This window comes from Schistocerca nitens, chromosome 4 (genome assembly GCF_023898315.1).
Source record: "Schistocerca nitens isolate TAMUIC-IGC-003100 chromosome 4, iqSchNite1.1, whole genome shotgun sequence".
Lineage (NCBI taxonomy): Eukaryota > Metazoa > Arthropoda > Insecta > Orthoptera > Acrididae > Schistocerca > Schistocerca nitens.
The window spans coordinates 328,716,692-328,744,611 of NC_064617.1; the positions used below are offsets into that span (position 1 = coordinate 328,716,692).

The window sequence follows — 27,920 nt, forward strand, 5'->3', positions numbered from 1 at the left end:
GTCGCCGAAGCGGCCTTCAGCTCACACCGAGTTTCCAAGCGGCACTGTGCGGCGGCGCTGCTGTGCTCATTCGTGTGCGACAAACGAGCGCCACAGTTGGATAATATGGATGTAATCAGAAAGGTAAGATTATCGCACATACCTAATACAGGAAGACAATGCTCTATGCAGTGACACTCTGTTATTTAAACATATTTTATCACGAGGCGATAACGACATGACTCCGTTGAGTCATGCTGCAGCTATACAGTCGAAGCTGTTTACCAACAATGCACGACAGTGTAACATCGATACCTATATGGGTGAAAACAACGTTGGTAGATTAATACGCGATGAGGACGAAATATATTCATACATGTAACCGCCAAACAAACTATTAATAGTATTTGATAAATGTAATTACGACACCGTTTCTTATAATGTGCTGTCAATACGATAAACATCGATATTTTGCTGGGGTGATGCAAACATGAAAGCTTAACTTTGCATTGTGCGAAGCGGAAAGACAGTGGCGCACTTGCTCTCCTTGGTCGTGCGCACACTAGCTTGGGCATTTTCGGGCTTGGGAGTCTGTTACGTTACAGTTTAATTTTAGAAAGCAGGAGCGGGATGTGCCCGTATCCCCATACGCCACTGTATAGTCGACCGCTACACTCCGGCACGACCCTATACCGAATATGGACCAATCTCGAATTTCGTCGCCGGGCGCCAAATTGAGAAGGTGTAAACTTACTACTCTGAAAATGCTTAATTTTAGCATAGCGTGTGCCATGTAGGGGGGCTTTCGTGCGTGTGTACCGGGAACGCATCCGCTCGGGCGAGTGCGAAAAGTGCAACGCGGCCGAACTCCGGTGTAAGCTGTGTTTTTGTGACTCGAGAAATTCGTAAAGGGTTCATAAGCGTAAATGTTGCGTTCTGTGAAGAACTCAATGTGCAGCTGAAACCTTTCTGTCTTGAGATGTCTCTTATGTTTTATTTCAAACCTCTGTTTTTCGTTTTCAATTGTTTGAACGTTGTATCAGAAATACGAGTGCAAATAAATTTTTGTTTTCGTTATTAGGTTAATGACAACAAACAAGTTCATTAATGTTGCCGGAACAAAGCTTCCCTGTTGCAGGTAGATCATCAAATATTGCGTGATTTGCCTTTGTGTATTTTTCCCTTCATTATTTAACACGGCTTAACAGACAATTAATACAGTATAACAATAACACAATAATACAGTGGAATTCCTAATACGATATTTGATTTTTTAATTTAGCTGCATTACGTTTTATATATTTCTTTATTTCCTCAAATCTCTAATACTTGAAGTTCTGTGTTGTGTGAAGTAGTGCTGGGCTAACTTCATCTGCTTTCCCAGATTTGAGAATGTAATTGTAATTTTGAAATCTAATAAATCATTTGATAATTTACTCCTGTGTTTTTTAGTCTAATTTTGAATCTTAATTTTTTTTATTGTTTCTTGAAATTGGCGATAGACTTACCAGTGGAACAGGATGTATAAATTAAGTGCCGTTGTAAGCAATAAAATAATTATTTTCAGATAAATTTCAACACCGTCTAATTCATTCATTTAGAAATACCAAAATATTCTTGGCGTTTCTGTTCAGACAAATAATTAAATTCCGCAAATCGTATCATGACACTGTTGAAGTAGAGTTATTGTGGAACTAGAGTTGTAAATGTATAATGACATGTTAGTAAACATATTAGCTACAATGATGAAACTGCTGTCATGCCCTTTAAATTATTTCGATAGAATTCGGATTTCCCTTGTTTACTGCATGGCCCACGCATCTGACGAATAGAGAGGGCCCTTGTGCGACATAATTGCAATTATGTTTGTTACATTTAGGAAACCTGTGCATCAGATTTACAATTGTTTTCGATTGCCATTCAGGGAATTACATAATCAGTGGCAACAGAATTATCACTCTGACGTTAGTGATTGTCCACATTATGCCCTCATGATTCTCTTGTACTTAATTAAACATCCTGTCTTGTAATTCGTGTACATACATGTGGTAATTTATTCTAAAAATGTTGCTGAATTATCTACAGTCAGTGTTTCATTTCTTACATTTTCATTTCTTGACACAATTTAAAGGTGTACTCAAAAAATAACACCCACAAACACTTAAATTATCTCTGTATAAGTTATACCAAACTAAAAGACAATCTTAACCCCTTTGACATCTGTGCACACAGAAATTATGCAAACAGAGGACATCGGCAATAGTAAGTCACTGGATAACGACCTGTCTTTGAACACTTCTGCAGAAATTGCTATGACTGTGAAAGAAGAGCCCTGTGACAAGGCCGCTCCAGTTTCACCACCCAGCAGATCCTCGTCTCAAGAGCCCAGTGCAGCTGACAGGTAGTTACTCCAAGAAATACCTTACTGTTCTTGTTATGCTGTTTTATGTATATTTTTGGTGCATTAAAATACCATAGTAATAACAAGTTAAAAAGTCTCACAGTTGTTATTTATGTGGGATTACCAGATTCAGTGTTTCTCAGAACTATGACATGTAGCGATTCAAGCACAAGCAGACTTGCAGTCATTCCAGGGCTGTGCTATTCTTGCTGTTTCATTTTGTGAGCCTAGATGAATTGATGTGTTTTTGTAAAAAATTATAAAATCCTGAGGGTATGCATCCCTACCAAAATAACCACAAATTTATACTGCACAGCAGAATAACTTTAAAATTGTAGGAATGTGAACACCTTTAAGAAACTGAAAAAGTCTAGCTGTTGCCAATTAGGCCTACCATAAAACATTTCAATACCCACGAACAAAAGTAGTGAAATTCTCATTATGTGAAAGGTGTGGAAAAGGAGTACTAGCCAAGGTGGCAAAAATTGCACGCTAGATATAACAGAGAAAAAGGAATTGTTAGGCTGTCATTTAACTAGATAGATTGGTTAACTAGATGTGTCTCCATGGGAGGGGATGAGTGTTACAGTCAGTAGAATCAAGTAAAAATCAGCAGCTTCTCTGGGGGACCCATCCCATTAACATGTGATGTTAACACAAAACAGTCTAGTCAGTAGAGGCTATTAGCAGCCATTACCACAGAAACATTATTTATATTTTTGGACATGCAAATACAAAGTATACATTTATTAAATTGTCCAGCAGTCTAGTTTTGTGTGGATCAACAAATGTTAATTTACAAACACAGTGTCAACGACTAATGTTTTTGAGATATGATATAAATTATCATCTGTAAACCATCTTCAGTGGTTCAAAGGTACCAGTAAATCTGTAGATATCCAGGACAGCTACTGCTTGGTTCACAGTTGTTACCACACCTTTAAGATGATACAAATGAGATGATGAGATGCTTAACTATTCATCTGCTCTTTTTTTTTTTTTTTTTTTTTTTTTTTGGCAAAGTAATTTTAAAATCCAGAAGAACAGTGAAGTAATCTAACTGTATTTATTCTCCCTTTTACACTGAGTGTAATGATGAAATTGAAAGCAATGTTTACATACAACTTATGGTGAGCGTTCCTGTACTGAAAATCTCATTGACTGCAAAAGGTATTGGGTGCCTGCTTTTAGTAGTCCACACACTGATCAAGTGAAAGCTGGGCTTCATCTGCTTTTGAACTCTAGCATTAGTAAGTGGACACTTAGAAAGGTGACACCATTTCGTGGATAAGTTGATAGAAAATTCTGCCTGTTGTTAACTTAGAAGTCTCTCTGTGTTGATCTGCAGATGGGGTTAAAAGCATTCTTTCACATCTACATCAATACTATGCAGATCACTGTTCCACTTAACGCAGTTGTATGGCTTAGTCTGATGAGATAATGCAGCTAAGATCAAAAAATTATTTTCTTTTCTATGAATTGTACTGTAAGAATATTATGTACCACTGATGATGGAACACATTGCAGAAGCCTCTCGAGGTACCTTGGGATCCTTACACTCTTAAATTTTCTCCCTGGTGGTATTTGTAGGTAATAATAACAGTGTACTTAGGCTTAACTGTGAAACCATAATTCTCAAAGTAAAAACAATTTCCATCTGCGCTACACATCTCCATCACAGTTTGAGATGGCGTTATATGTTCAGGTACTTGAGTTTATAAATCGTTGCTGTAGACATGAAACTGAAAATCCTCTGATAGCAAAAACAAAGCAAAATAATAACTTACTAGCTGCACTTTCTATAATTTGTCAGAATATTTGGACCAGAAGGTGTAAATATGAGACAAAACTTTCATTAGTATATTTTACAGAACTGGCCTGCGGTGGCAGTTTCTGCCTATTAATATATATGCCAAATCCTTAGAGGCTCTCTCTCACAATAGGAATTACAGAGCATGATGTGTGATGAATTGTTAAATAAAACAATGAAAATAATCAATTTTTGACAATATAATATAACTGGATAGATAAAAAATCTACTCACCAAGCGATGGCAGGTCAACACACACATAAGAAAAGGTTTTACTGATGCGAGCTTTCGGAGCCAGTGGCTCATTCTTTTGGCAGAACGGTTGAAGGGGAAGCAATAGGGGTGAAGACAAAGGAATGGAGAGGTTTAGGAACATCCATCACATACATGGTCTGTGTGCTGCTAAACGTTTCCTAAGTCAGTGCCCATCTGATTCCAAACCTGTAACATCCTTCCTGCTCACCTTAATTGACTTTATATTTACCAACAATTACTTCACCTTTGAGGGGCAGACATACAAACAGGTCAGGGGTATGGCCATGGGAACCAGCATGGCTCCTTCCTGTGCTAAACTTTTCATGGATTGCTTGGACGGGACTTTCCTGGGATCCATAAACTTTCAGCCCCTGGTTTGTTTTAGATACATTGGGGGCATCTTTGCCATTTGGACTCATAGTGAGGCTGACCTGTTAAAATTCCTGGAATCCCTAAATACCTTCTCACAGCTAAATTTCACGTAGTCCTATTCCAAATCCCTTGCCACTTTCCTTGATGCCTATTTCATCCTCACTGAAGGCCAGCTACACTCTTCTGTCCACATTAAACCAACTAACAAACAACTATAAAAGGAAGAGACACCTGACTCATCATATACCAGCTGTTATATAACACTGTTCGGCCTTTTACATCAGCATGATTACCATGAAGTTATCAGTTAGGATGAATGGGGTGTATACCAGAAAAACAAAATTTTCTATTGCAGAGCATGCTCTACAATGTGACAATCATGATCTCAGTGCCTGTTTCACTATCTGGATTCTTCCCCCAGACACCAGTTTCTCAGAACTCCACAGGTGGGAACTAGTGCTACAACAGGTCCTTGGTTCTCGCCACCCACCTGAACTTAATTTATGTAACTAATCCTTTCTTTCTTTATGGTAAATACTCTTTCCTTCACTCTATTTTAGTTTTCTATATCATTCATTTTCTGACCTGTCAATTTTTTGCCATCCCTCTCCCACCTCTGTTACATACAATGCACTTAACTTTTGACTCTTATTAACTCATGCATTATGTTCTAGCAGTAATCTCTGTTTTGCATAGTATCCTGCCTTCCATCTTTAAGCTCTCAGGTTTTCAAATGTCGTCCAGTGCATTCCTCAACAATCATTCTGTCCTTCTAATCCTGTCTTGCAAGCCTCCTGTGACCCAGGGTTCTGGCTGCACCCCCTCCAATTCCTTTCCCTTCATACTTCTTCCTTCAGCCCTTCTGCCAGAAGAAGGAACCACTGGCTCCAAAAGCTTGCATAAGTACAACCTATTATTACATGTGTACTGTCCGGCCACCGCTTGGTGAGTAAATTTTTTATCTATCGAGTTGAATTATTAAATAAGTGTTATTGTTACGCTATTGATTTAGCAATTTATTAACTTCCCCTGAAAACCCTGTTATGGATATCAGCAACAGAGTATGCGACATGTGTACCATCTTGAGAGAATTGATGTGGAAGATAAGTTCTATCTGTGCTCCACACCAAAGCAGTGTCATCCAATAAGAACACAATGAACAAAGTTCTTCAGGGTATTTTATATCACTTACATACTTTAATGATTTAGGAATATAATGAAAAGTTCAGCATTGTTAACACTACACCAGAGATAACATGTTTGTGAAGAAAATATACTTCTTCACTGTTGCATTCTATAATTGCCACATGTTGTGTTATAATATGTTATGTGTGAGAGTCTTTTTGCTGGGCAATTGCCCTTGTTAGAGTGCCAATGTTTGATCCTCTACTTTGAAATGCCTCTAATGTAGACACTGTGCAAAATCATTTATATGTTAGTGTTTACTAGCTCTCAACATATAAGTTGTTAAGTGGTGCTCTTCCTCAACAAATAGTGTGTAGCAAAATATTAAATTCATGCACACTGTCTTCTGTTTATCATCATCCTGGTTCACTTCCCATAACAGCAAAAGAGTTAAACCTTATACTCTTCCCTTTGCTACTGGCTTTAGAATCAATCCATTAAGATGGTGTGTTTTTCTCATTGTAGTCATTAACATTATCTGTATGTTCCATACCAGGCAAGAAGGCAAGGTCATTAGCACACTGGACTTACATTACTCACTTGGAAAGAATGAATGGACTTGCATATATCAGGAATATACACAATAGCACTAAACACCGACAGTACTACTTTTTTACTGTGACATGCACACCCCTTTCATCATGGATTTGTGGCCTGACTAAAATGTATTTAAAACACTGTTCATAAAAATATCATATGTTCTGTCATGTAGCATGTAATGTAAATGTGCATTGCGGAGAAGCACTTAAAAAGTGTAAATGGCTGATGCTATTCATGTAGACTTACATGAAGTAGCAAGATTCTCGAACAAAAGTTTCACAAATGATAGTTATATATATATATATATATATATATATATATATATATATATATATATATATATATATATATATATATAACAGAGGGAAACATTCCACGTGGAAAAATATATCTAAAAAGAAAGATGATGAGACTTACCAAACAAAAGCGCTGGCAGGTCGATAGACACACAAACAAACACAAATATACACACAAAATTCAAGCTTTCGCAACAAACTGTTGCCTCATCAGGAAAGAGGGAAGGAGAGGGAAAGACGAAAGGATGTGGGTTTCCTTTCATCTTTCCCTCTCCTTCCCTCTCCTTCCCTCTCCTTCCCTCTTTCCTGATGAGGCAACAGTTTGTTGCGAAAGCTTGAATTTTGTGTGTATATTTGTGTTTGTTTGTGTGTCTATCGACCTGCCAGCGCTTTTGTTTGGTAAGTCTCATCATCTTTCTTTATATATATATATATATATATATATATATATATATATATATATATATATATATATATATATATATATATATATGACACAGAGGCTACTTTCTCAAACAGTTGACTCTATTGTGGAGAAAAAAAGGAATAAAAAGTGGGGAATAATGAGACTATTCCAGAATTAAAGTAATGAGTAAATCAGAAACTTCTCTTAAATGGAACTAGCATTTATTTCCCTCTCTTTTTGACCTTCTGTGCCTATCTGTGACTAGGGTTGTCTGTGCTTTCCCTGTTTATATTCTGTATAGTCTCATTTCTTCCAAGTCTTTCTTTTCTTTCACTGGATGGAGGGGTGTTTGAATGAGAATGATAGCATACAATCAGTGGAAACTCCAAGATGGAAAACAAGAATGTGAAACGGATAGATTGCTGCTTGCCACATAGAGAAGGCTAAAGCTGTAGTGCCCAGAGGTGACAATGGGCAGGTGTGTTTGAGTTATGCATGTGTGTGTGCTTTTTCTAACTCTGATGAAGAACTTAGTCCCACAGGTCATAGTATCTAGCAGCATTTTTCAGTGTGCTTGTCTACTTCTTAACACCTCCTCCTATGTGGTGATTAGCAGTTTATCAGCGTCATAAGTTTTGTTTTCAAATATATGTGGTACAGAAAGCGAAGTTGTTTATACTAAATACACACAGTTCTCACATGTCACTGCATTTGAATAAAACTTATTTCTTGAAAGTATTTCATTGACAGAAAATATAAGACAATGAAGCATGACATTACAATTACATTTCGTTTGGAAAAAAATAGTGTAGCTTTCTTAGAAATGACTTCCCCAATGTTATTTGTTTTGAAAACATTTACATGTCAAGTAATTTCTTATTCTAGACAATCGATTATGACAATATTGTTGCAAATAGGCTTATCAGACAAAAGTTTTCTATGCCGTGTACAATGCTTTTTTGTATATACATATGTATAAATGAGTTAAGCAATAATCACAAAAATTGTGTTACTTTACTTATTCGATTGTGTCACTGGTGATGGTTTACACTAGTCTAAACATGCACCACAATGCACTCCCTCACACACAATTTTGTTAGGCAACAGGTCCTTGATGATACTTCTGCCTTTGTGTTTTTACATTTTTCTTTCTCGAAAACTGAGTCAACATCCCTCCAGGAACCATTAGGTTTTGATTTCAGGAAAGTGGAGGGAGTTTACTGCACTGTGACAGACCTTGGATATAATATTTTACAGTAAGAGGCATTATATTTTGTGCGTAGTCTAAACTGTAACAGAGATGTTGGTTATTAATTTATGTTAATTATTTACCAAACCTTTCTTCATGTTCTCTAAATAATCCTTCACCAAGTTTTATTAAGAGCAATGCTTTAAAATGTTCTTTTTTCCTGTAATAGAAGCACCATTTTCTGGTAGAAAATAGGCTTCTTCATTTTGTATTTATTTATTTCTCAATAATTGTAAATATGTCTGGTTCTTTCCATGATTATGAATTCTGCTATTAGTGTAATAATTATGTTCTTGTTCATGTGTATAACAGGCCAGTAAATGTACTCCGATTTTTAGAATGGTCCTTACAGTGAGCCCAGTAACTATTTATGGTTATTATTCTAGTGAAACATCAGTAAAAACTTCCTTTAGACAAAAAAAGTTTCTTGTTTGGAAATGAGAAACAGAATCAAAAGAGATGTAGCAGATTTCATGCCAAGAGTCCTACGACTACAAGCTGAAACAAATATACAAAACACAGATCCAAAGTTGAATTCCTCAGTGGAACTGCCAAAAGAGAGAAAGCAGATATTGTTGGTAAAATTATTTGTCTAATGGTTTGTAGTGATGCTGTAGAAAGAGGAACAGGTGAAACATGATTTTCCAAAATATCAGGAGTTTTAAGTAGGTAGCTAACAAGAGAATAATCTTACCTTCAAGGTAAACTGCAGGGCCTCCATTTTAGTTCAGATTAAAAAAGGAAAGAATACAACAGGAGAAATCTCAATCAGTAATATGTAGCATTACATGTGCTGTGCAGGTTTTATGATGTATATCTTTTTTGCCACATTTACATATATGAGTAATTCCCAAGTGTCCATCCAGGTAAAATATTAGAAATAATATGATGTTTCAGGTACATATCTGTCTGCCAGCAGACTGATGAACTGAAAAGTGTGGCCTGTTTGCAGTGACTGTATGTAAAATATCAACCTCCTCACCCCCCCCCCCTCCCACCCAAAAAAAGAAAATAAATAAATAAATAAATAAAAATAAAAAATCCACACACCCATGGTTCATCTACACCAAACTGAATACATTTGTTGGAACACAATAAAGAAACTACTGTTTCTATAGCCATACAGTGATCTATGCCAAATTCATTCTATGTGTGAAACACTGAGCTATGAATAGGAGCAGACTGGTTTCCGTGCATTGTTCAACAATCTGCACTGTCAAGTAATGATCCAAACAACATCAGTAACATACATGGTTTCAAGAGCCTAACATGTCTGCCATAAAGAGAGACAGTCTTTCCCCAGGGGCTATGCACTGATTTACGAAGGTAGAAAAAAGCTTGCTCAATTAACAGCTTACTATGACTTTGTTATACAAGAGGCTGCAGAAATTTGCATTGCACACTACTTAATAAGCTATGAAAACAGGTAGATGTAGATGAAGTGAATGAATTCTGCTACCTTGGAAGCAAAATAACACATAATTGATGAGGCAGGAAGAACATAAAAAAGAGAGAGAGCTAAAAAAATAATAGTAAAAAAAAGTTTCGAATATTTTGAGAGGTGGTAGTACTCATTGAAACAAGAAAGAAAGTAAGTCCAGTAAACATGGGTCTGGAAATGCATACTTCCTGAGATAAACATGTTTATCAGAAGGGCTGCTTGATGCTTGTTTGTGAATATTAGCACAGTTGTTGCATTGGCATACTGTGAAAGGTGTCAGCAGAGTGTTATGATGTTTTACTGACAGTACTGTATCTACTGTTAGGTGATCTGCAGTCAGTTGTGTGGTTCAAGTCATGTTGCAGGCTATGTTAGTTTGTGTCATGTTTGTGTGCCTCATCGTACGGTAATGTTAACCCTCGGTACGTATCATGGTGTTTTACCTTCTTCCAAATGTTGATTCACTTATGTGTGAAATGTTATTGTACTGTTTGTATATACAAGTGGTGTAGTACAGTTACATATTCTCTCTTCTACTACTTGTTAGCAATGGAAGCCTATTACTCAACAAGTGAAATGACAGATATGATATTCTGCTATGGTGTAGCAAATGGACATAGGCTGTGAGCCCATGTCCTCCGTGTTGAAAAATTTACGCAGCACAGAGTGCCCTATTCAGCTGACTTTTCCAGCATTTGAGGGACACAGGTACCCTTGCACCTCAGAAGACTGGCAGTGGATGGTCCAGCAATCTGCTTGCCTAACATGGAGAAGAGTGTGTTACGTTTGGTGGAAGAAACCCCTGGGACCAGTGTGCAATTATTAGCAGCAGCAGAAAGTGTGTCTCACTTCCTTATCTTGAGGGTATGTCATGAACAGTTGCTGCACCCATATCGTCTACAGTGCGTTTGGACCCAAAGGTCATAGGATCATCATGGCAGATGGCGATTCTGTCAATGGCTGTTGCAAAAATGTGCTGCAGATCCACTACTCACATCCAAGATTTTATTTACCAATGAAGCATTGTTCACAAGAGAGGGTGTTGTGAATTTCCATAACCAGCATATATGGTCAGATGCAACTCCCCAAGCAATTAAGGAAAGAGGTCATCAACACCAATTCCCAATCAACATACAGGCAGGCATATTTCGCAACAGATTAATAGGGCCATTTGTGCTACCACAAAGGTCAACTGGGGTGCATTATTTAGGCTATCTCAAAATGTATTACCTACCTTGTTGGATGCTGTGCCATCGCTGCAGTGAATACAAATGATCCCACATAACTTATTCCTTGGAGACTCACTGTCTGTCCAGTTCTTCTAGGATTGCATTTTTATTATGGGCAGACTAATTTCAGATTGCTTCAGAACCTTTATTCTGTCTCTATTTCCATTACTGAAGGTGATCACAGCATTATTGAAAAAAATCTTCAGTGTTTTCAAATCCACAAATATGTTTTCGTGCAGACTGGTCCATACAACACTATTGAAAGACTCATTTACATTTTGAGTTTTTGCTGTAAGCTAATTTTTCAGAAGATCTGCCTGTACTAGATCTCTATGCACTGGCTTTATTACTGCTACAGCATCTTCAAGGAGGTGTTCTGATGGGTATATTACATTCCTGCTGCCCCAGCTTTGCAGTATTTACACCATTCAATTGGACACTAATAGTGCAGTGGCTTCATATCACTTGATGTCTTGTGGAAAAAATGTTGCCCTACTGCTTTTCACATTCCTTCCATGTTGTTTGTTGTATTCTTTCTAATGGCTTGGCCATATTATCACTTTGTTGACTGATTGTTTTCTCAGTCAAACGTCCTCTAATAGTCTTGCCATTGTCAAGCTTTTTGCAAGAAAAGTTCTGCTGGTTTTATGCAGTCAGATACCCATTCTTTTCTGCAAAAGACAGAGGTACATTATATTTTTTGCAGTATTAGGTCTTCATAGGGCCTGCTGTCAATTATTGATTTGAAGGAACTGGAATCACTATCGCCAATGAATTTAGCATAGTGAACCCAACATTGTTCTAGAGACTGCTGAAAGATGTTTGCAGATGAGGCACTGTCCATAGCTCTCTACTGGATCCTCATATGTTTTCTGACAGTTGTGTTCAGGTAGTTGTTTCTTTTCACTATTAGTACCCACTTTTGGGCATCCATGGCAATGCTATGACAACACTTCAACATCAAGCACCTCCAGTATCAAAAACATATGGCAGCTGCAAAAGATTTTTAGATTTATGGCCCCTTTTTCGCTATGATCCATCAAATACTATGCTAATGTCATTATTACCATCATTTTCTTCAACTGCTTCCACTGTTTTAGATTACATTAATGTTTTGCAATTACTTTTACTGTGTCCCCTAAAGCAGCTGTTTATCTTGAAACATAAGTAGGGGCATAACAGGTTCATAAGAGCACACAACATTTTTCTAGTCCTAGGGCCTTTACTAATGCGTCTCAGTCCATAGAAATATCTGATGTTTGTCTCAAAAAAGTTATTGCTTTTACATTTTTCAGATATCAAAAATTCTTTCTTATTCTCACAGCTTGAACAAGATACTCCCAAACTAAAAACTAAACGTTTTCCTTGACGACATTTTCAGATATTACTGTCTCTCCACCACACAAATTACAGCATGCAGTTTCATTTAACATTGTTTTTAGTACACTGATATCACTGGCACTGGTTTCACTGCGCACTTCATTACTACTCACCAGCTGCTTCTATTTCCCTTATTCCTTCTCGTCTTAAGTACACTCCTGGAAATTCAAATTGTCCCAGGGAGGGGAAACTTTATTGACACATTTCTGGGGTCAGATACATCACATGATCACACTGACAGAACCACAGGCACATAGACACAGGCAACAGAGCATGCACAATGTCGGCACTAGTACAGTGTATATCCACCTTTCGCAGCAATGCAGGCTGCTATTCTCCCATGGAGACGATCGTAGAGATGCTGGATGTAGTCCTGTGGAACGGCTTGCCATGCCATTCCACCTGGCGCCTCAGTTGGACCAGCGTTCGTGCTGGACGTGCAGACCGCGTGAGACGACGCTTCATCCAGTCCCAAACATGCTCAATGGGGGACAGATCCGGAGATCTTGCTGGCCAGGGTAGTTGACTTACACCTTCTAGAGCACGTTGGGTGGCACGGGAGACATGCGGACGTGCATTGTCCTGTTGGAACAGCAAGTTCCCTTGCCGGTCTAGGAATGGTAGAACGATGCGTTCGATGACGGTTTGGATGTACCGTGCACTATTCAGTGTCCCCTCGACGATCACCAGTGGTGTACGGCCAGTGTAGGAGATCGCTCCCCACACCATGATGCCGGGTGTTGGCCCTGTGTGCCTCGGTCGTATGCAGTCCTGATTGTGGCGCTCACCTGCACGGCGCCAAACACGCATACGACCATCATTGGCACCAAGGCAGAAGCGACTCTCATCGCTGAAGACGACACGTCTCCATTCGTCCCTCCATTCACGCCTGTCGCGACACCACTGGAGGCGGGCTGCACGATGTTGGGGCGTGAGCGGAAGACAGCCTAACGGTGTGCGGGACCGTAGCCCAGCTTCATGGAGACGGTTGCGAATGGTCCTCGCCGATACCCCAGGAGCAACAGTGTCCCTAATTTGCTGGGAAGTGGCGGTGCGGTCCCCTACGGCACTGCGTAGGATCCTACGATCTTGGCGTGCATCCGTGCGTCGCTGCGGTCCGGTCCCAGGTCGACGGGCACGTGCACCTTCCGCCGACCACTGGCGACAACATCGATGTATTGTGGAGACCTCACGCCCCACATGTTGAGCAATTCGGCGGTACGTCCACCCGGCCTCCCGCATGCCCACTATACGCCCTCGCTCAAAGTCCGTCAACTGCACATACGGTTCACGTCCACGCTGTCGCGGCATGCTACCAGTGTTAAAGACTGCGATGGAGCTCCGTATGCCACGGCAAACTGGCTGACACTGACGGCGGCGGTGCACAAATGCTGCGCAGCTAGCGCCATTCGACGGCCAACACCGCGGTTCCTGGTGTGTCCGCTGTGCCGTGCGTGTGATCATTGCTTGTACAGCCCTCTCGCAGTGTCCGGAGCAAGTATGGTGGGTCTGACACACCGGTGTCAATGTGTTCTTTTTTCCATTTCCAGGAGTGTATTTCCTCTGGTGAACACATATTATAGAGCGAAACATAACTCCCAATGAGCAACAAGTCCAAATATACACAGTGAAAGGAGTAATGTACCTTACAAAATATAGATGATACCATGAATTATACCACAAACAGGAAGTGACATTGCAACAACCAATATAGCCAACCTCTGCAGCAGGATGTGTACTGTAAATTAACATAAATCACTGTCTTCTAAAGTAAAAAGTGTTCATGGAACCTGTAGAAATTATTTGTGCAGTACATAAATTAACAATACTTACAATCATCCAAAATCAATGAAACATGCATAAAATTCATTAGAAAAATCCAAACAACAGTTTTCCATTAAAAAATCAACATTTTATACCCATACCACCTTTTGCACTTCCCTTATTCACTCAAGCATGTTATGTTTCTATGAGTGAGGCATCAATGGCTAACCAAACCTCTTTTATTGATCAACAGAGGATTCAATAAATTATGTGCCTGTGTTGCAAGATAAAATGCCAAAATAAAATAGCCTTCTTTAGCCTGACGAATTCTTATCAGTATGTGTACTCAGAAATTTAGGAAATACAAAAGAGAGTCAAATATAAACCAGCATTTTTTTAAAGTTTATTTAAGCTTCAGAAAAATTCACACAGACAAACATATTTTTCTATAGTCTTCTTAATGAGAAACACATTTTTACCACCAGATGGACAGTTTCTTAGTCCTGTTTTTGTAAGATGAACATGGTTGTGACAGCAGTCAGTTGTAAATGGACACTTCAACTACTCCATCATTGCCAAATCTGTGTCCTTCGACATTTCCTTTGGTGATCCAAAGAAATTAGAATCACAGGGTGATAAGACTGAACTAAAGGGAGGATGTTCTAGAGTGGTCTAGAACAGTTTCTGTATTTTTATTGAATCTGGGTAGCTGTGTGGGGTCAAGCATTGTCATGAAGCACAGTCACATCCCAGATTGGAAATGCATGCCTTTTCTGATGATATGCTAATTTTGTTTGGTCCTAAGGTTGGCAGTAGTATGCAGCATTCACAGTTTGACATTCATGTAGAAAATTGATGGAAGCACTCCTTTAAAATATAAAAAGACTGTTTCAAGAACCGTGGGGAGACAGCTTTTGGCTTTCACATCTGCAGATTTGTCCATTTTGCACCATTACATTGATAGTATATCGGTAGCAGTTTTCACACCTCAAGATGTAATGTGTGCACTGTGGTAAAGAGATGAGGCACCCACCTTGCAGACACTTCCCAAATATCTGTAGTTGTCGGTGACAGTTGCCTGAGCGTCACTGTAGCTTATTACAACCTCAATAGCAATTACAACAACTATTATTTGGTTTTAGTCTTCAGTAAGCTGGCTAACTGTGTGGATATTCTCCTCAGTCATGCTGGTCATCAGGCAAATTTGGTGAGCTGCATTCTCACTGTTTCTTGTGCTTGGAAAAACTTTTTGTGCCATGTGCATGCTTAAGTCTTTCTCAGGGTATTGTTCCCGAAATGTGGCGCAAGTTTTTTTCAGAATTTCAGACAGTTTTGTGCCCCCTGTTGTGAGATATTTAATCATAATGTGTTGCACAACAGATGACAGTACCTCTTGTTCTGACGTTGTGATTCTGACCAAAGAGACTGTACAACAACGTTCTAGCTGTAGAGAACAGTCACTGGAAATGAAAGCAATAATGAGCAAAGATTGTACTGCTCTCCGTTTACAAAAAGGCACATATAGCAAGAATCCTCACTTATATTTGATTCACCCTCATATTAATCTTTTTCCGTGATGGGAGCTTTATCCAATAGTACAAAAATGGTACTTTCATACCCCATCTGTGATTTCATTTCTGGGTTTGGTTAACAGGACAGTTAGCTTTCTGATGCCTTTATTGTTGGTCGTTTCACCTATGGTATTCCTTATCTCACAACCAATCATTCACTTGCAAGATTTAACATTCTGGTGTGTCCATCTAGCAACAGCTTAATTTAGGTGGTGTGTGTTGGAGACTTCATTACCATTGTTAATAGTCTATATCATAATTTCCATTTTTGACAACACGGAGATAAAAATTGGAAGCCAGCCCAGCAGTGATAATGGCACAGTAAATCATCTGATGTACACATGTAGGCTCGTTAATGTTCCAGCCCCATATTTTCTCTGAATATGGACGAGATCTGGCTCACTTTCCTGTGTTTAAGAATAAGGTATTCACATGGAAGACAAATTTTGTGAGATGGAAGAATTTTAAAAATGTTTGCTGATTTTGTTGTGTGTAGCAATGAATAATACCACAAACACATGTTCACATGTTCTTTTAATCTTTTCATTATAATTGACCTAACAACATAAATAGAAAGAAAGAAATTGGAAGAGGTGTAGTGATTATTAAATCTTAATGAAACCATCGGCTTACAGAAATACATGGAGCATTGATTGTAACTAAATATGAATACATTTCAAAATTTTCCACGTGATAAATAAAAATGTACTACTCATTAATTAAAAGCTGGAATTTAAATTGTAGCATATATTTTCATACTCAATGCTCTTGTTTTCTGATAAAAAATTACAATTTTACTGATCTGAAAATCTGTTTTATCTTTACACTTCACTCTTATCATTTCAGTTTCTACACCTACATCCATACTCTGCAACCACTGTCAAGTAAATTGCAGAGAATGCCTCCCATTATACCACATACACATTCTCTGAAAGTATTCTTTTGTTTGTGTGCAATTTTTGAAATTTATCCTACTCTCTTAACCTGCAGTGGGCTGACAGAGAGGGTGATACAATGGGTATAATTTGATGTAGTCAGAAAAGCTTTCACCTTAAAGTAAAACATAAGTTACGATAGGAATGTTCTTCATAACCTTATTTGAATATCAGACCTTTAACTGCTATAAATTAAAATTGAAACAAATGTGCCCTCGGTCACTATTATTTTTAGTCTTGTTGACCAGGTTTCAACATTTCTAAGAGTGCCTTCATCAGAATTAAAACAATTAAAATGGCCTATAACATAGTTACAAATTTATAGGAAAAGACATTTTTATATAAAAAGTGTAAGTAGTGACTAACAATAAAAGACAGAGACAGTACCTACATGTCACATATAAAATAACTAACAGGCAATGTGACATGTAAGTACTGATTCTGTCTTTTATTATTAGTCAGTACCTACACTTCTTATATAAAAATGTCTTTTCCTATAAATTCCTAACTATGTTATAGGCCATTTTAACTCTTTTAATTCTGATGAAGGCACTTTTAGAAGTGTTGAAATTTGATCAATAAGACTAAAAATAATAGTGACCGAGGGCTCATTTGTTTCAATTTTAATTTAGAAACAGTCACTGAACCAAGCAGCCATGTTTAAAACTTTGCTATAAATTATTTGGCTTATAGGATAAGTTTGCAGTTGTATGATAAGTAACTGGTTTTATGTTTGACCCATTCCTCTGTCTTTTTATTGAATGCCCATTGTTCTGTAAAAATGAAAGTAAATCTTCCTCAAATAAGATAATCACCTTCAGTAATATAATCACAAAATTGAGCTTAGAAACAGAGACTGAACTGCTCAAAGAGTTTGCACCATTTGAACATCTGTGGGTTTAGACTGATGGGCTGTAGGGATTGCAAGAATAAGCCTTATGATTGTAAAAAAAGAAATAACTTTACTATGAAATAAAAAAATAAAGTCAGTCTGTTCAAAAGTGCTCACATTTGCAAACCTGTGAAATCAAAATCTGCTGCTGGGTAGCATTGTGTGCCATGTTGCTCCACCTCATGAATTTCAATGTGCTTTGGTCCTCATTACCATGCTGTCTGCAAGGTGGTTGAGATGTTATTGCTCAGGCTTGTCCCACTCTTTGACAGTAGTTATCCAGCAGTCATGTAGTGTGCGAGAAGGGTTCCAGCAATAACACACTGCAAGTTTCAACTGATCCCAAGCATTGTCAATCATGTTTATGTCAACACATACCTCATGTTATTCCAGTCAGTTGATTCGTGCCTACTTAAGGGATATGTAAGGAGGGCGTGGTACACTTATGCATTATTATCTTGAAAGATTAACCCATCACCAAAACATTGACTGTACACCTGGGCAATATGTTGTAATATCCTGTTCCAGTACTGCACAGTCCTCAATTTAACTTTGTTAGCAGTGAGTGGTGCCTGGCCCAAAACATGAGTGACCCATATCCCATCCCAGCATTCGCTTTAACTGGTTTAGGAAAATCACTGAAAACCTGCATTTGGATGGTGGAACAGGGATTTGAACAGCTGTACTGAATGAGGGTCTATTGTTTCACCACTGCCCATCTTTCCTTGGTAAAACTGCCAAGTAAGTGCCTTGGCTTTAAGACCATTTTCACTGAATGAAGAAATATTTTCAGATAAGTAGTGAAATCCAGACAAGGTATAACTTCTTGTACAATACACTGAAAACAGATTTGGAAATATTTTGGTGAAAGGCTGGTGACAAGGAGCCATTCTTTTCAGAAAAATCCTAAAGAATGTTATTCAGTTTGATACAACATAATGGTGTGAAATTAAATAATTGACTACTAGCAATGAGGACAAAAGTGGGAATCCATATGAACTGAATACAAATAGGACCATTAGAAATAGGTAGTCCCAATAGTCTCATAGATTTATTATTTCTTTTTGTTCATACATTTGAGAAATGATAAAAATAGATTTATTTTGACTGTATTTAAGCTGGACTTTGCAAATTCATATTTCAAACTGATACTTTCATTATTATGTTTTTATGTAACACACATTAAAATAGACCAAAGTAACTTATATAAACAGAGATACTGCAGAAAATTAGTTTTTGTTAAAAGGACTCAGTCTATGTAAGAAATTAGTGTTAAAATTCTCATCTGGGCACCACTATTTACGTTTGCCATTTTTCCCTAAATTCTTCATGCTAAATATTAAGGAGGTCCCTTAAATGGAGCAGTGGTTTATTTTCTTCCCCCCATCCTTATCCAGTCCACACTAATATTCTGTCTCCAATATTCTGTCTTCCATCCAATGTAAAAACTTGAATACAGTGTAAATGTTACAGAATTGATGAGACAAAAAAAGAAGATATTGATGATGGAGAAGGATAGATAATCAGATTTTCCTTGACCAAAATTTCATGTTCCTACAACAATAGCCATACCAAATAGATATAACATATGTAGTATTGCAATTGCAACCAAGACTGTTTTTAACCAATACTGTTAAGCACTGGTTTGCTGTTATGCTGCATATGGACTGGAAGAATTTCTATATAACATATGAGTATTTTTGGATGAAAGGACATGATACATTTCACATGATTAGAGAGACACCACAAACTAATTCATGGCTTGCACAGTAGGTTACACATTTAGATAAGTCCACAACTCATGGTCTAGTGGCTATTGTAGCTGCCTCTGGATCACAGGGTCCTGGGTTCAATTCCTGGCTGGATTGAGGATTTTCTCTGCCCGGGGACTGTGTGCTTTCCTCATCATTTCTTCATCATTCATGAAAGTGGCTAGATTGGACTGTGTAAAGATAGGGACTTTGTATGGGCAGTTGAGCACAAATGAAACATCATCATCACCACATTTAGATAATTTATACACTGCTATTACTGAAGTGATATGTTTTGGTATTGATTGTCTTGAGGTTAAAAATATGTTTCTATAGCCATTTGGGAATGTATATATTACATTTGTATAAATGCACTGCCTGACAAAAAGCAAGCATCCTGAAGACACCATCAGATGTCAATGTAACATCATATGCATGCATACCATCAGCAGGTATGTAAATGATTAGAATTGCAAATCTCTATGACAGATAGAAAAACCTTCTCAGTTCATTAGTGCTGTTCATTTTTAGTGTTGTTGGGTATTTAAGGGGCATGAACAGCATCAGATTTTGAGTGATCACTGTCAAGGACACATGGATGCCACATGCTCATGTAAGACAGTGTTGTCAGCCCCTGACAGAGTTTCAGGCTGCGGGTCCCCATTACGTCGGCTGGTTGAATTGTGCAATATTCAGATTTGTGGGGCATTTGTATGTGACAGTGACCCAATGTTGGACTGGATGGGAATGTGAGGGCACATATATTCATCACTAAGGTTTCGATCAAAGACATATGAGAACCATACACGAAGTTCACTGAATTGTGCAATGGACATATTGTACCCCCTTGACATCTGTGCCTGCCACCCAAGAACAAGTAATTGACTCCCTACAGCATTCTGTGTCATCCCACATTATTTATTAATTTATTATTAAGATTATCAGCAGCTGGACTAAGGAATTAATATCCCATGCATAGGCTGCTATTATCACTACAAATGGCTGCTTTTGGAGTGGTGCCATGACCAGGAAGCATGGACTGTCGATGAATGATATTGCATTGTGTTCAGCGATGAACTGCAGTTCCACACCACCCTGAATGACCATTGTCGTTGGGTATGGTGGCACATGGTCAGAGGTCCTTTTCTTCCAATGTTTTGGAGAGGATCCATGGTGTTACTCATTGCGTAATAGTGTGGGCACACCTGGATATGACTTAAGGTCATGGCTGGTAGTGACTGGGGGAACTCTGACACTGACAGCACAGCTGTATGTTATGGACATCCTGTGTTTTCATGTGTTACATCTCAAGTGACAGTATCATGGCACTCTTTTTCTACGGAACAATGATCATCCACATATGACGTGTGTATGAACTGTCTGCCTGATGTTGAGGTACTCAAGTGACTAGCAAGATCCTCAGATCTGTTACCCATAAAACATGAGGGCTGTCATCTCAGACATCTTTTCTGTCCCTGTGCCAGGATCCAGGATATCAAAGGCCATTTACAACTGTTTTAGAATAGCTTGCCTATGAAGAGGAAACTATTTTCATGGTACTCTTCCAAACCAAATCAGTGCTTGCATCCAGGTCAGAGGTGGTGCAACATCATACTGCTAAGTGGGCTTATACAGACTCAGTATTATACTCACTGAAATAACATCACATATCCTCTCAACTCAAGAATTTTCATTTCATTTCCACCTCCCCTTCTGGGTGCTTCAGACATTAGTCGAGTCCATGCAACGACATGTTGTGGCACTTCTGCTTAAATAATGGAAAATCTGGATTTACTTACCAGTATGAATTAGTAGTGATTGTAACTCTCCCATAGAGGAGGTGCTGAGTGGCAGACAGGCATATTTAAAAGCAGACTTTTGAAAAATGCAACGACATGTTGTGGCACTTCTGCTTAAATAATGGAAAATCTGGATTTACTTACCAGTATGAATTAGTAGTGATTGTAACTCTCCCATAGAGGAGGTGCTGAGTGGCAGACAGGCATATTTAAAAGCAGACTTTTGAAAAATATCAGTTTTTGCACAAAATCCTTCATCAGACAAGAACCAAACACAGCACATACATACATGCACAACTCACAAATACATGGATACTGTCATCTTTGGGCACTGTGGCACCACTACGCCCAGGGACAGCAGTAGACTTCTGTGTGTGTGTGTGTGTGAGAGATAGAGAAAGAGAGAGAGAGAGAGAGAGAGAGAGAGAGGGGGAGGGAGGGAGAGAGAGAGAGAGAGAGAGAGAGAGTTGTGCGTGTAAAAATGTGTGTGTTTGTGTATGTTTTTCTCACTGATGAAGGACTTTGTCTAACAGTCTACTTTTAAATGTGCCTGTCCATAGCACAATACCTTCTCTTTGTGGTGAGTAGCAATCTACACTAATCCATATCATTATTTCATTTGTGCTTGAAACCGTATTAAAATAAAAGCAAGTATTTTAAGATATCCCAATACTTGTTCTACACAAATATGACTGCATGATATTCAGTGACGTGCCAAAGCAAATGGTATAGGCACGCACATTCAAATACAGAAACTACTTGAGACATTAGTCGAGTCCATGCCATGTCATGTTGTGGCACTTCTGCTGCCTACACGATATCAGCCAGGTGTACCACTTTCTTTGGCTCTTGAGTGTATGTTTTCTTAAATATGAAAGTGGCTGGTATCCAGATGGTTTATATTGGGATTATTATGTCATACTTAACATATAAAAATACACTCCTGGAAATGGAAAAAAGAACACATTGACACCGGTGTGTCAGACCCACCATACTTGCTCCGGACACTGCGAGAGGGCTGTACAAGCAATGATCACACGCACGGCACAGCGGACACACCAGGAACCGCGGTGTTGGCCGTCGAATGGCGCTAGCTGCGCAGCATTTGTGCACCGCCGCCGTCAGTGTCAGCCAGTTTGCCGTGGCATACGGAGCTCCATCGCAGTCTTTAACACTGGTAGCATGCCGCGACAGCGTGGACGTGAACCGTATGTGCAGTTGACGGACTTTGAGCGAGGGCGTATAGTGGGCATGCGGGAGGCCGGGTGGACGTACCGCCGAATTGCTCAACACGTGGGGCGTGAGGTCTCCACAGTACATCGATGTTGTCGCCAGTGGTCGGCGGAAGGTGCACGTGCCCGTCGACCTGGGACCGGACCGCAGCGACGCACGGATGCACGCCAAGACCGTAGGATCCTACGCGGTGCCGTAGGGGACTGCACCGCCACTTCCCAGCAAATTAGGGACACTGTTGCTCCTGGGGTATCGGCGAGGACCATTCGCAACCGTCTCCATGAAGCTGGGCTACGGTCCCGCACACCGTTAGGCTGTCTTCCGCTCACGCCCCAACATCGTGCAGCCCGCCTCCAGTGGTGTCGCGACAGGCGTGAATGGAGGGACGAATGGAGACGTGTCGTCTTCAGCGATGAGAGTCGCTTCTGCCTTGGTGCCAATGATGGTCGTATGCGTGTTTGGCGCCGTGCAGGTGAGCGCCACAATCAGGACTGCATACGACCGAGGCACACAGGGCCAACACCCGGCATCATGGTGTGGGGAGCGATCTCCTACACTGGCCGTACACCACTGGTGATCGTCGAGGGGACACTGAATAGTGCACGGTACATCCAAACCGTCATCGAACCCATCGTTCTACCATTCCTAGACCGGCAAGGGAACTTGCTGTTCCAACAGGACAATGCACGTCCGCATGTCTCCCGTGCCACCCAACGTGCTCTAGAAGGTGTAAGTCAACTACCCTGGCCAGCAAGATCTCCGGATCTGTCCCCCATTGAGCATGTTTGGGACTGGATGAAGCGTCGTCTCACGCGGTCTGCACGTCCAGCACGAACGCTGGTCCAACTGAGGTGCCAGGTGGAAATGGCATGGCAAGCCGTTCCACAGGACTACATCCAGCATCTCTACGATCGTCTCCATGGGAGAATAGCAGCCTGCATTGCTGCGAAAGGTGGATATACACTGTACTAGTGCCGACATTGTGCATGCTCTGTTGCCTGTGTCTATGTGCCTGTGGTTCTGTCAGTGTGATCATGTGATGTATCTGACCCCAGGAATGTGTCAATAAAGTTTCCCCTTCCTGGGACAATGAATTCACGGTGTTCTTATTTCAATTTCCAGGAGTGTATTATGCATCACAAGCATTAGTTTTAATTTGTAATAATATTTAACTTCTTTTGAAATCATACTTGTGTTTACTTCAACTCATGATCTTTTTGGCTATATACATATTCATTAGACTTGTTTTTTCTTTTTCCAGAGATGATACTGGGAGTCAAAATTCAGTTCCTGTATCCACATCTACTTGTTTGCCCAGTCCCGGAGAAAGAGGCAGAGGAAGGTATAGTATCTGTTCATTTTGATTTTTAATTATTGTGCATTGTAACTGCAAACTGGCAGAAGCATTTTGTTTATATGTTGCGATAATTTCTTTACTTCAGGGGACGACGCAGATCTCGCTGGAAGCTCAAATTCCATCACCAGGCTCTTCCACCAGAATATCTGGACCACTATGAAGCTGCAATGGCTCAGCAGGATGCAGCTGCTGCAAAATCTGCCCAGAGCAAGCAGCAACGTCCAGTTCCTCCCCTTGTCCCACGCCGCCCCCCTGTCATCAAGCGGGAAGCTGAGGGTCAGTGTACATCGACTTCCCCACTGACTGCTGCAGCTACTGCAATTGAAAGACTGCATATAGTAGCAGCACCTAGTGATATATCTGGCAAAACCTATATGGATTTTCAACATAGAACTGAAGACAGTGTAATTACTGAAACATCTCCTAGATTTGCAAGACATAATGTCAACAGAAACAGTGAAAGGTGTGTTCCACCAAAAGGACTTTTGGGAAGCCTTTTAGCAAACACTGATAGTTGCCTCCTTGCAGATACAGGAATCAACAAATCATCTTGTGAGAGTGACCACAGAAGATCATCAGTCATCATATCATCTGTATCGAGTGGAACTGATATGAGCAGCAACAGCTGCTTAAACCATTCTACAGCATCAAGTGCAAATGTATGTTCTAACACTGCAAATAAGGTAATGAACTATCAGGACCTGCCATATATGGGAGAAATAACTCTTGACAACATGAAGCCACGGAGAGGAAGAAAACCAAAGAAAGCTGACATATGCCATTTAATTTACAAGAATTATGGCACTGTTTTTCCTGGCATGACTGCAAAGGCTGTTGCAGATACTACTGAAGAGTGGCATGGAAGACAGTTAAATCAGCCTGAACCAGCCATATGTAACACATCCACTGATGTCACAGCTGGTACCAGTGTTGCACATGACTCATCATTTTTAAGGGCTAAGAATGGAATTCTTGAATCTTTTAAGGCCAATGTACCACTCAATCACAGTGATGTGCAGAACAGGATTATCAGCAGTTTACTGGAAAAGCGACTGACAGCTGTGTCACACGATCCTAATCGAGGAACTACAGTAAGTGCAGATTATTTACGTAATGTTGGTAAAGTGGAATCTCGTGTTGACACAGAGAATTGGGACAAAGCCCAAGGGACTTCAGTATTAGGTGATGATGAGGAACCACTGAATCTTTGCATGAAAGACTTGAATCAGCTAAAAATTAGACTGTTAAGGAAACATGACAATTTTTATGAGTCAAGAACCAGTGAAGCTACCACAGTAAAAAGTGAACCCCCGTCACCGAGTGAGGCAGACCACACAGAAGAAAGTGAATCTCTGCTTGATGACTTTCCCAGTGAGTGTGTGATTGCAAATAGTGAGCCCAAAGTCATGCTTTCTGCAACACTGGATAATGAAGGTGTACAAGAAGGTTTAAATATGTTTCCTCCTTCAGTGTGTCCAAATCCGTCCTCAGTGTCAGTATTTCCATTTGATCCTAACAGTGCTGTCATTCCACCTATGCCTTCTGGATATGTGTACTGGCCAAGTACAGGAGTCTTTGTGCATCCAATGGCTCTTCAATCACAACTTCTATATTACCAGAAGTTAGGCGCAATACCCTTAGTGCCTATTGCTCCAGAACAGAGTCAAGGGTTTGTCCAATCACCTTTGCCATCAGTAAACATTTTGCCACAGGTCACTGCAACACCATCTCCTACCCGAACAAATCCTACCAAAATTGTTCCTGGGAAAGACCCTAAGTCAACACACGGTAAAACTGTGATTCCTAAAACATTTTCAATGATGGTAGAAGCCAATCATAAAAATTCTACTAATTCCACACCCACATTGTCTGAAACCAGTTTTACTAGGATGAAGCGACTGGCACCATTGGGCAACCCTCCAGCCTCTGGAGCCCCAACAAAAAAGAAACGCTCTGCAATTTTCATTCCACCCATGCCAAGTGAAAATAGTACTAACCCCACAACTGAAGTCAGCATATGCAAATTCAAGTTTACAGGAGGGGCTAAACCAAGCCTTCAAGAAAAGAAAATGCTTTCTGTAGATTCTGGAGGTAATTTTCGTTACTACAGTGGAACAGGTGATAAATCTATGAGAGGGTATGAATTCTTTCCAAGAGAATCACTTCAACAATCAAGTGCAGCGTCATCATCGTCTCCATCTGAGAATTTTCTTACAGCTGCTTCAACCATGAGTGGAGGTGACAGAAATATCCCTGTGAAAGATAATCACACGCAAGGAATTTTTCCACTAGACAGTTCAAGAACTCATGTTCAGCAATTTCCGGTGTGTAATGATATGCTAACAAGAGAACTGCAGAATGCTAATGTACTGAATAGGACTTCTGAACAAAGTGGGGCTCACTTCAGTACTGCACACAGCACTGATAATATCTTCAGGCCTGCAGATGTCGGTGAGGAAAATTCTTCACAATATCATTTATCACGTCGCAAACGGAAAACGAGAAAGTCTTTGGCTCGAGAAAAGTTGGAGCAGACCTTTAAGGAAAAAGGATTTCTTATACAGACTCAACAGTTGGAATCTGCAGAAGGAGCCACCTACTGCAAATTCAGGCAGTTGAGAAAATTCACTCGTTACCTTTTTCGCTCATGGAAAGATTATTTACCAGGTAATGTTCGTGAGATGTCCATTGCAGCAGGTGTATCAGGAATTGATGGTTCCCCACATCAGAGTCCTGAAGGAGCAGTATCAGAAGGAGAATTGTCTTCTAGTAGTCGTTCCTCACCAGCTACACAAGACCCTCCTGAACAGCCTCCAGTTGACTAATTTTCTGCTCATGAATCATGTAAATCTCTATATAAATTTATTCAGATTTTTGTAAATACGTAAAACTTCATAAACATTTGGAACACTTATTGATATCACGTCATTTCATCTCTTAGGCAACAAAAAACTGAATTTACTGTATTTCATCTCTTCTCATCTTTATCTGTGTTGTTGAAGAGTTAATATTTTATTTTTGTGAGTCATTGTCCATTGTTTTGTTTTTTCAATGAAGCTGTTTAGTTCCTTGTTTACAATCTGAAGAACTGTTGTTACATTTGTAACTGATATTAGTTAAGTTGGGCACTTTAATATATGATTCAGAAACATGAGTAACTTAAAATGCTGCTGTATAAAATGTGACGTGTGGAGCAATAACAGAAAACAAAAATATGGTCTGTACACTGTTCACTAGCCTTATGGATAATATCAATTCATTTACACTGTTGTGTTAATTTAAGAAGGCAACAATTGTAAAATTAATTAATTTTTCATGTTAAAAGAAATCTATTTATTATTGTTCTGTAAAATAGATAAACAAAGTATTACACAATTATGAAAAAGGCTGTGAAATTTATTGCCATGTAAATTGTCTACAGTTCTTTCTCTTAGAATGTAGTCAGTTAATGTGTTTAAAACAATTATTTCATAGTGACTGAGTAACAGAAACAGCTTTTCTTTCTTTACCGTGCCAGAATGATTAATTTTTAATCAGTTACATAGGTTTTTTAAAATTTGTAATGCTTAGTTCAGATTGCTGCAATTACCGCCTTTTTCTTCCAGAGTCATCACTCATGTTCATGCATGTTTCCTTACAAGTAGGAAAGTGGTCTGTTTTGCTTGTTTTTGTAATAGTATGTTTGTGGACTTCATTAAGTTACAGTGATTGCATTTGGTTTCAGTCTTAACGATTGTGTGTGCACTGATTAGATAGGCTAAGTGAATGTCTCCTTAATTTTGATCTCCAACTGCATTTCAAGATTGTTTCTAGGTTCAAGAGCTTTAAATGGTAGACACACGATAAAGTATCATGTAAATATGTTATACCAAAGACCATAAAATTTAATTTTTATGATTTCAAATGTTAATGTTGAAATATAAATCAATAACACATACTTATGCTTCTCCATTCTTTTTTTTTGGGTGGACATCTTTACATGGACATAATCCATAACAAACTATTACACATGAACCATATAATGGGAAAAATTTCTAGAAGTTATCATACTCTTAGTTACGTAATATTGATGAAT

General features: G+C 39.3%; 1 protein-coding gene across 6 annotated transcripts; it reads left to right on the top strand.

Moving 5' to 3' along the window:
• On the top strand, window positions 1–27,712 carry LOC126251654 (uncharacterized). 6 transcript variants are annotated; one of them, XM_049952217.1, is made up of 5 exons: window positions 1–123; window positions 1,061–1,117; window positions 2,212–2,380; window positions 23,750–23,830; window positions 23,931–27,712. In XM_049952217.1, exons 2-5 carry the CDS (start codon window positions 1,087–1,089, stop codon window positions 26,668–26,670), a joined length of 3,021 nt encoding a protein of 1,006 aa, XP_049808174.1. In that variant the 5' UTR covers window positions 1–123; window positions 1,061–1,086; the 3' UTR covers window positions 26,671–27,712. The 6 variants fall into 6 exon arrangements, with proteins under 6 accessions (XP_049808174.1, XP_049808176.1, XP_049808179.1 ...); XM_049952216.1 differs by lacking the exon at window positions 1–123 and adding an exon at window positions 523–853; XM_049952220.1 differs by lacking the exon at window positions 1–123 and adding an exon at window positions 523–853 and having other exon boundaries at window positions 2,284–2,380.
• The last annotated feature ends 208 nt before the right edge of the window (window positions 27,713–27,920 follow it).

Coding starts and splice junctions, on each gene's coding strand:
- LOC126251654 (XM_049952217.1), top strand. CDS start 1,087: ATGTTGCCGGAACAAAGCTTCCCTGTTGCAG. Junction 1,118..2,211: donor ACAAAGCTTCCCTGTTGCAG/GTAGATCATCAA, acceptor CTGTGCACACAG/AAATTATGCAAACAGAGGAC. Junction 23,831..23,930: donor GGAGAAAGAGGCAGAGGAAG/GTATAGTATCTG, acceptor TCTTTACTTCAG/GGGACGACGCAGATCTCGCT.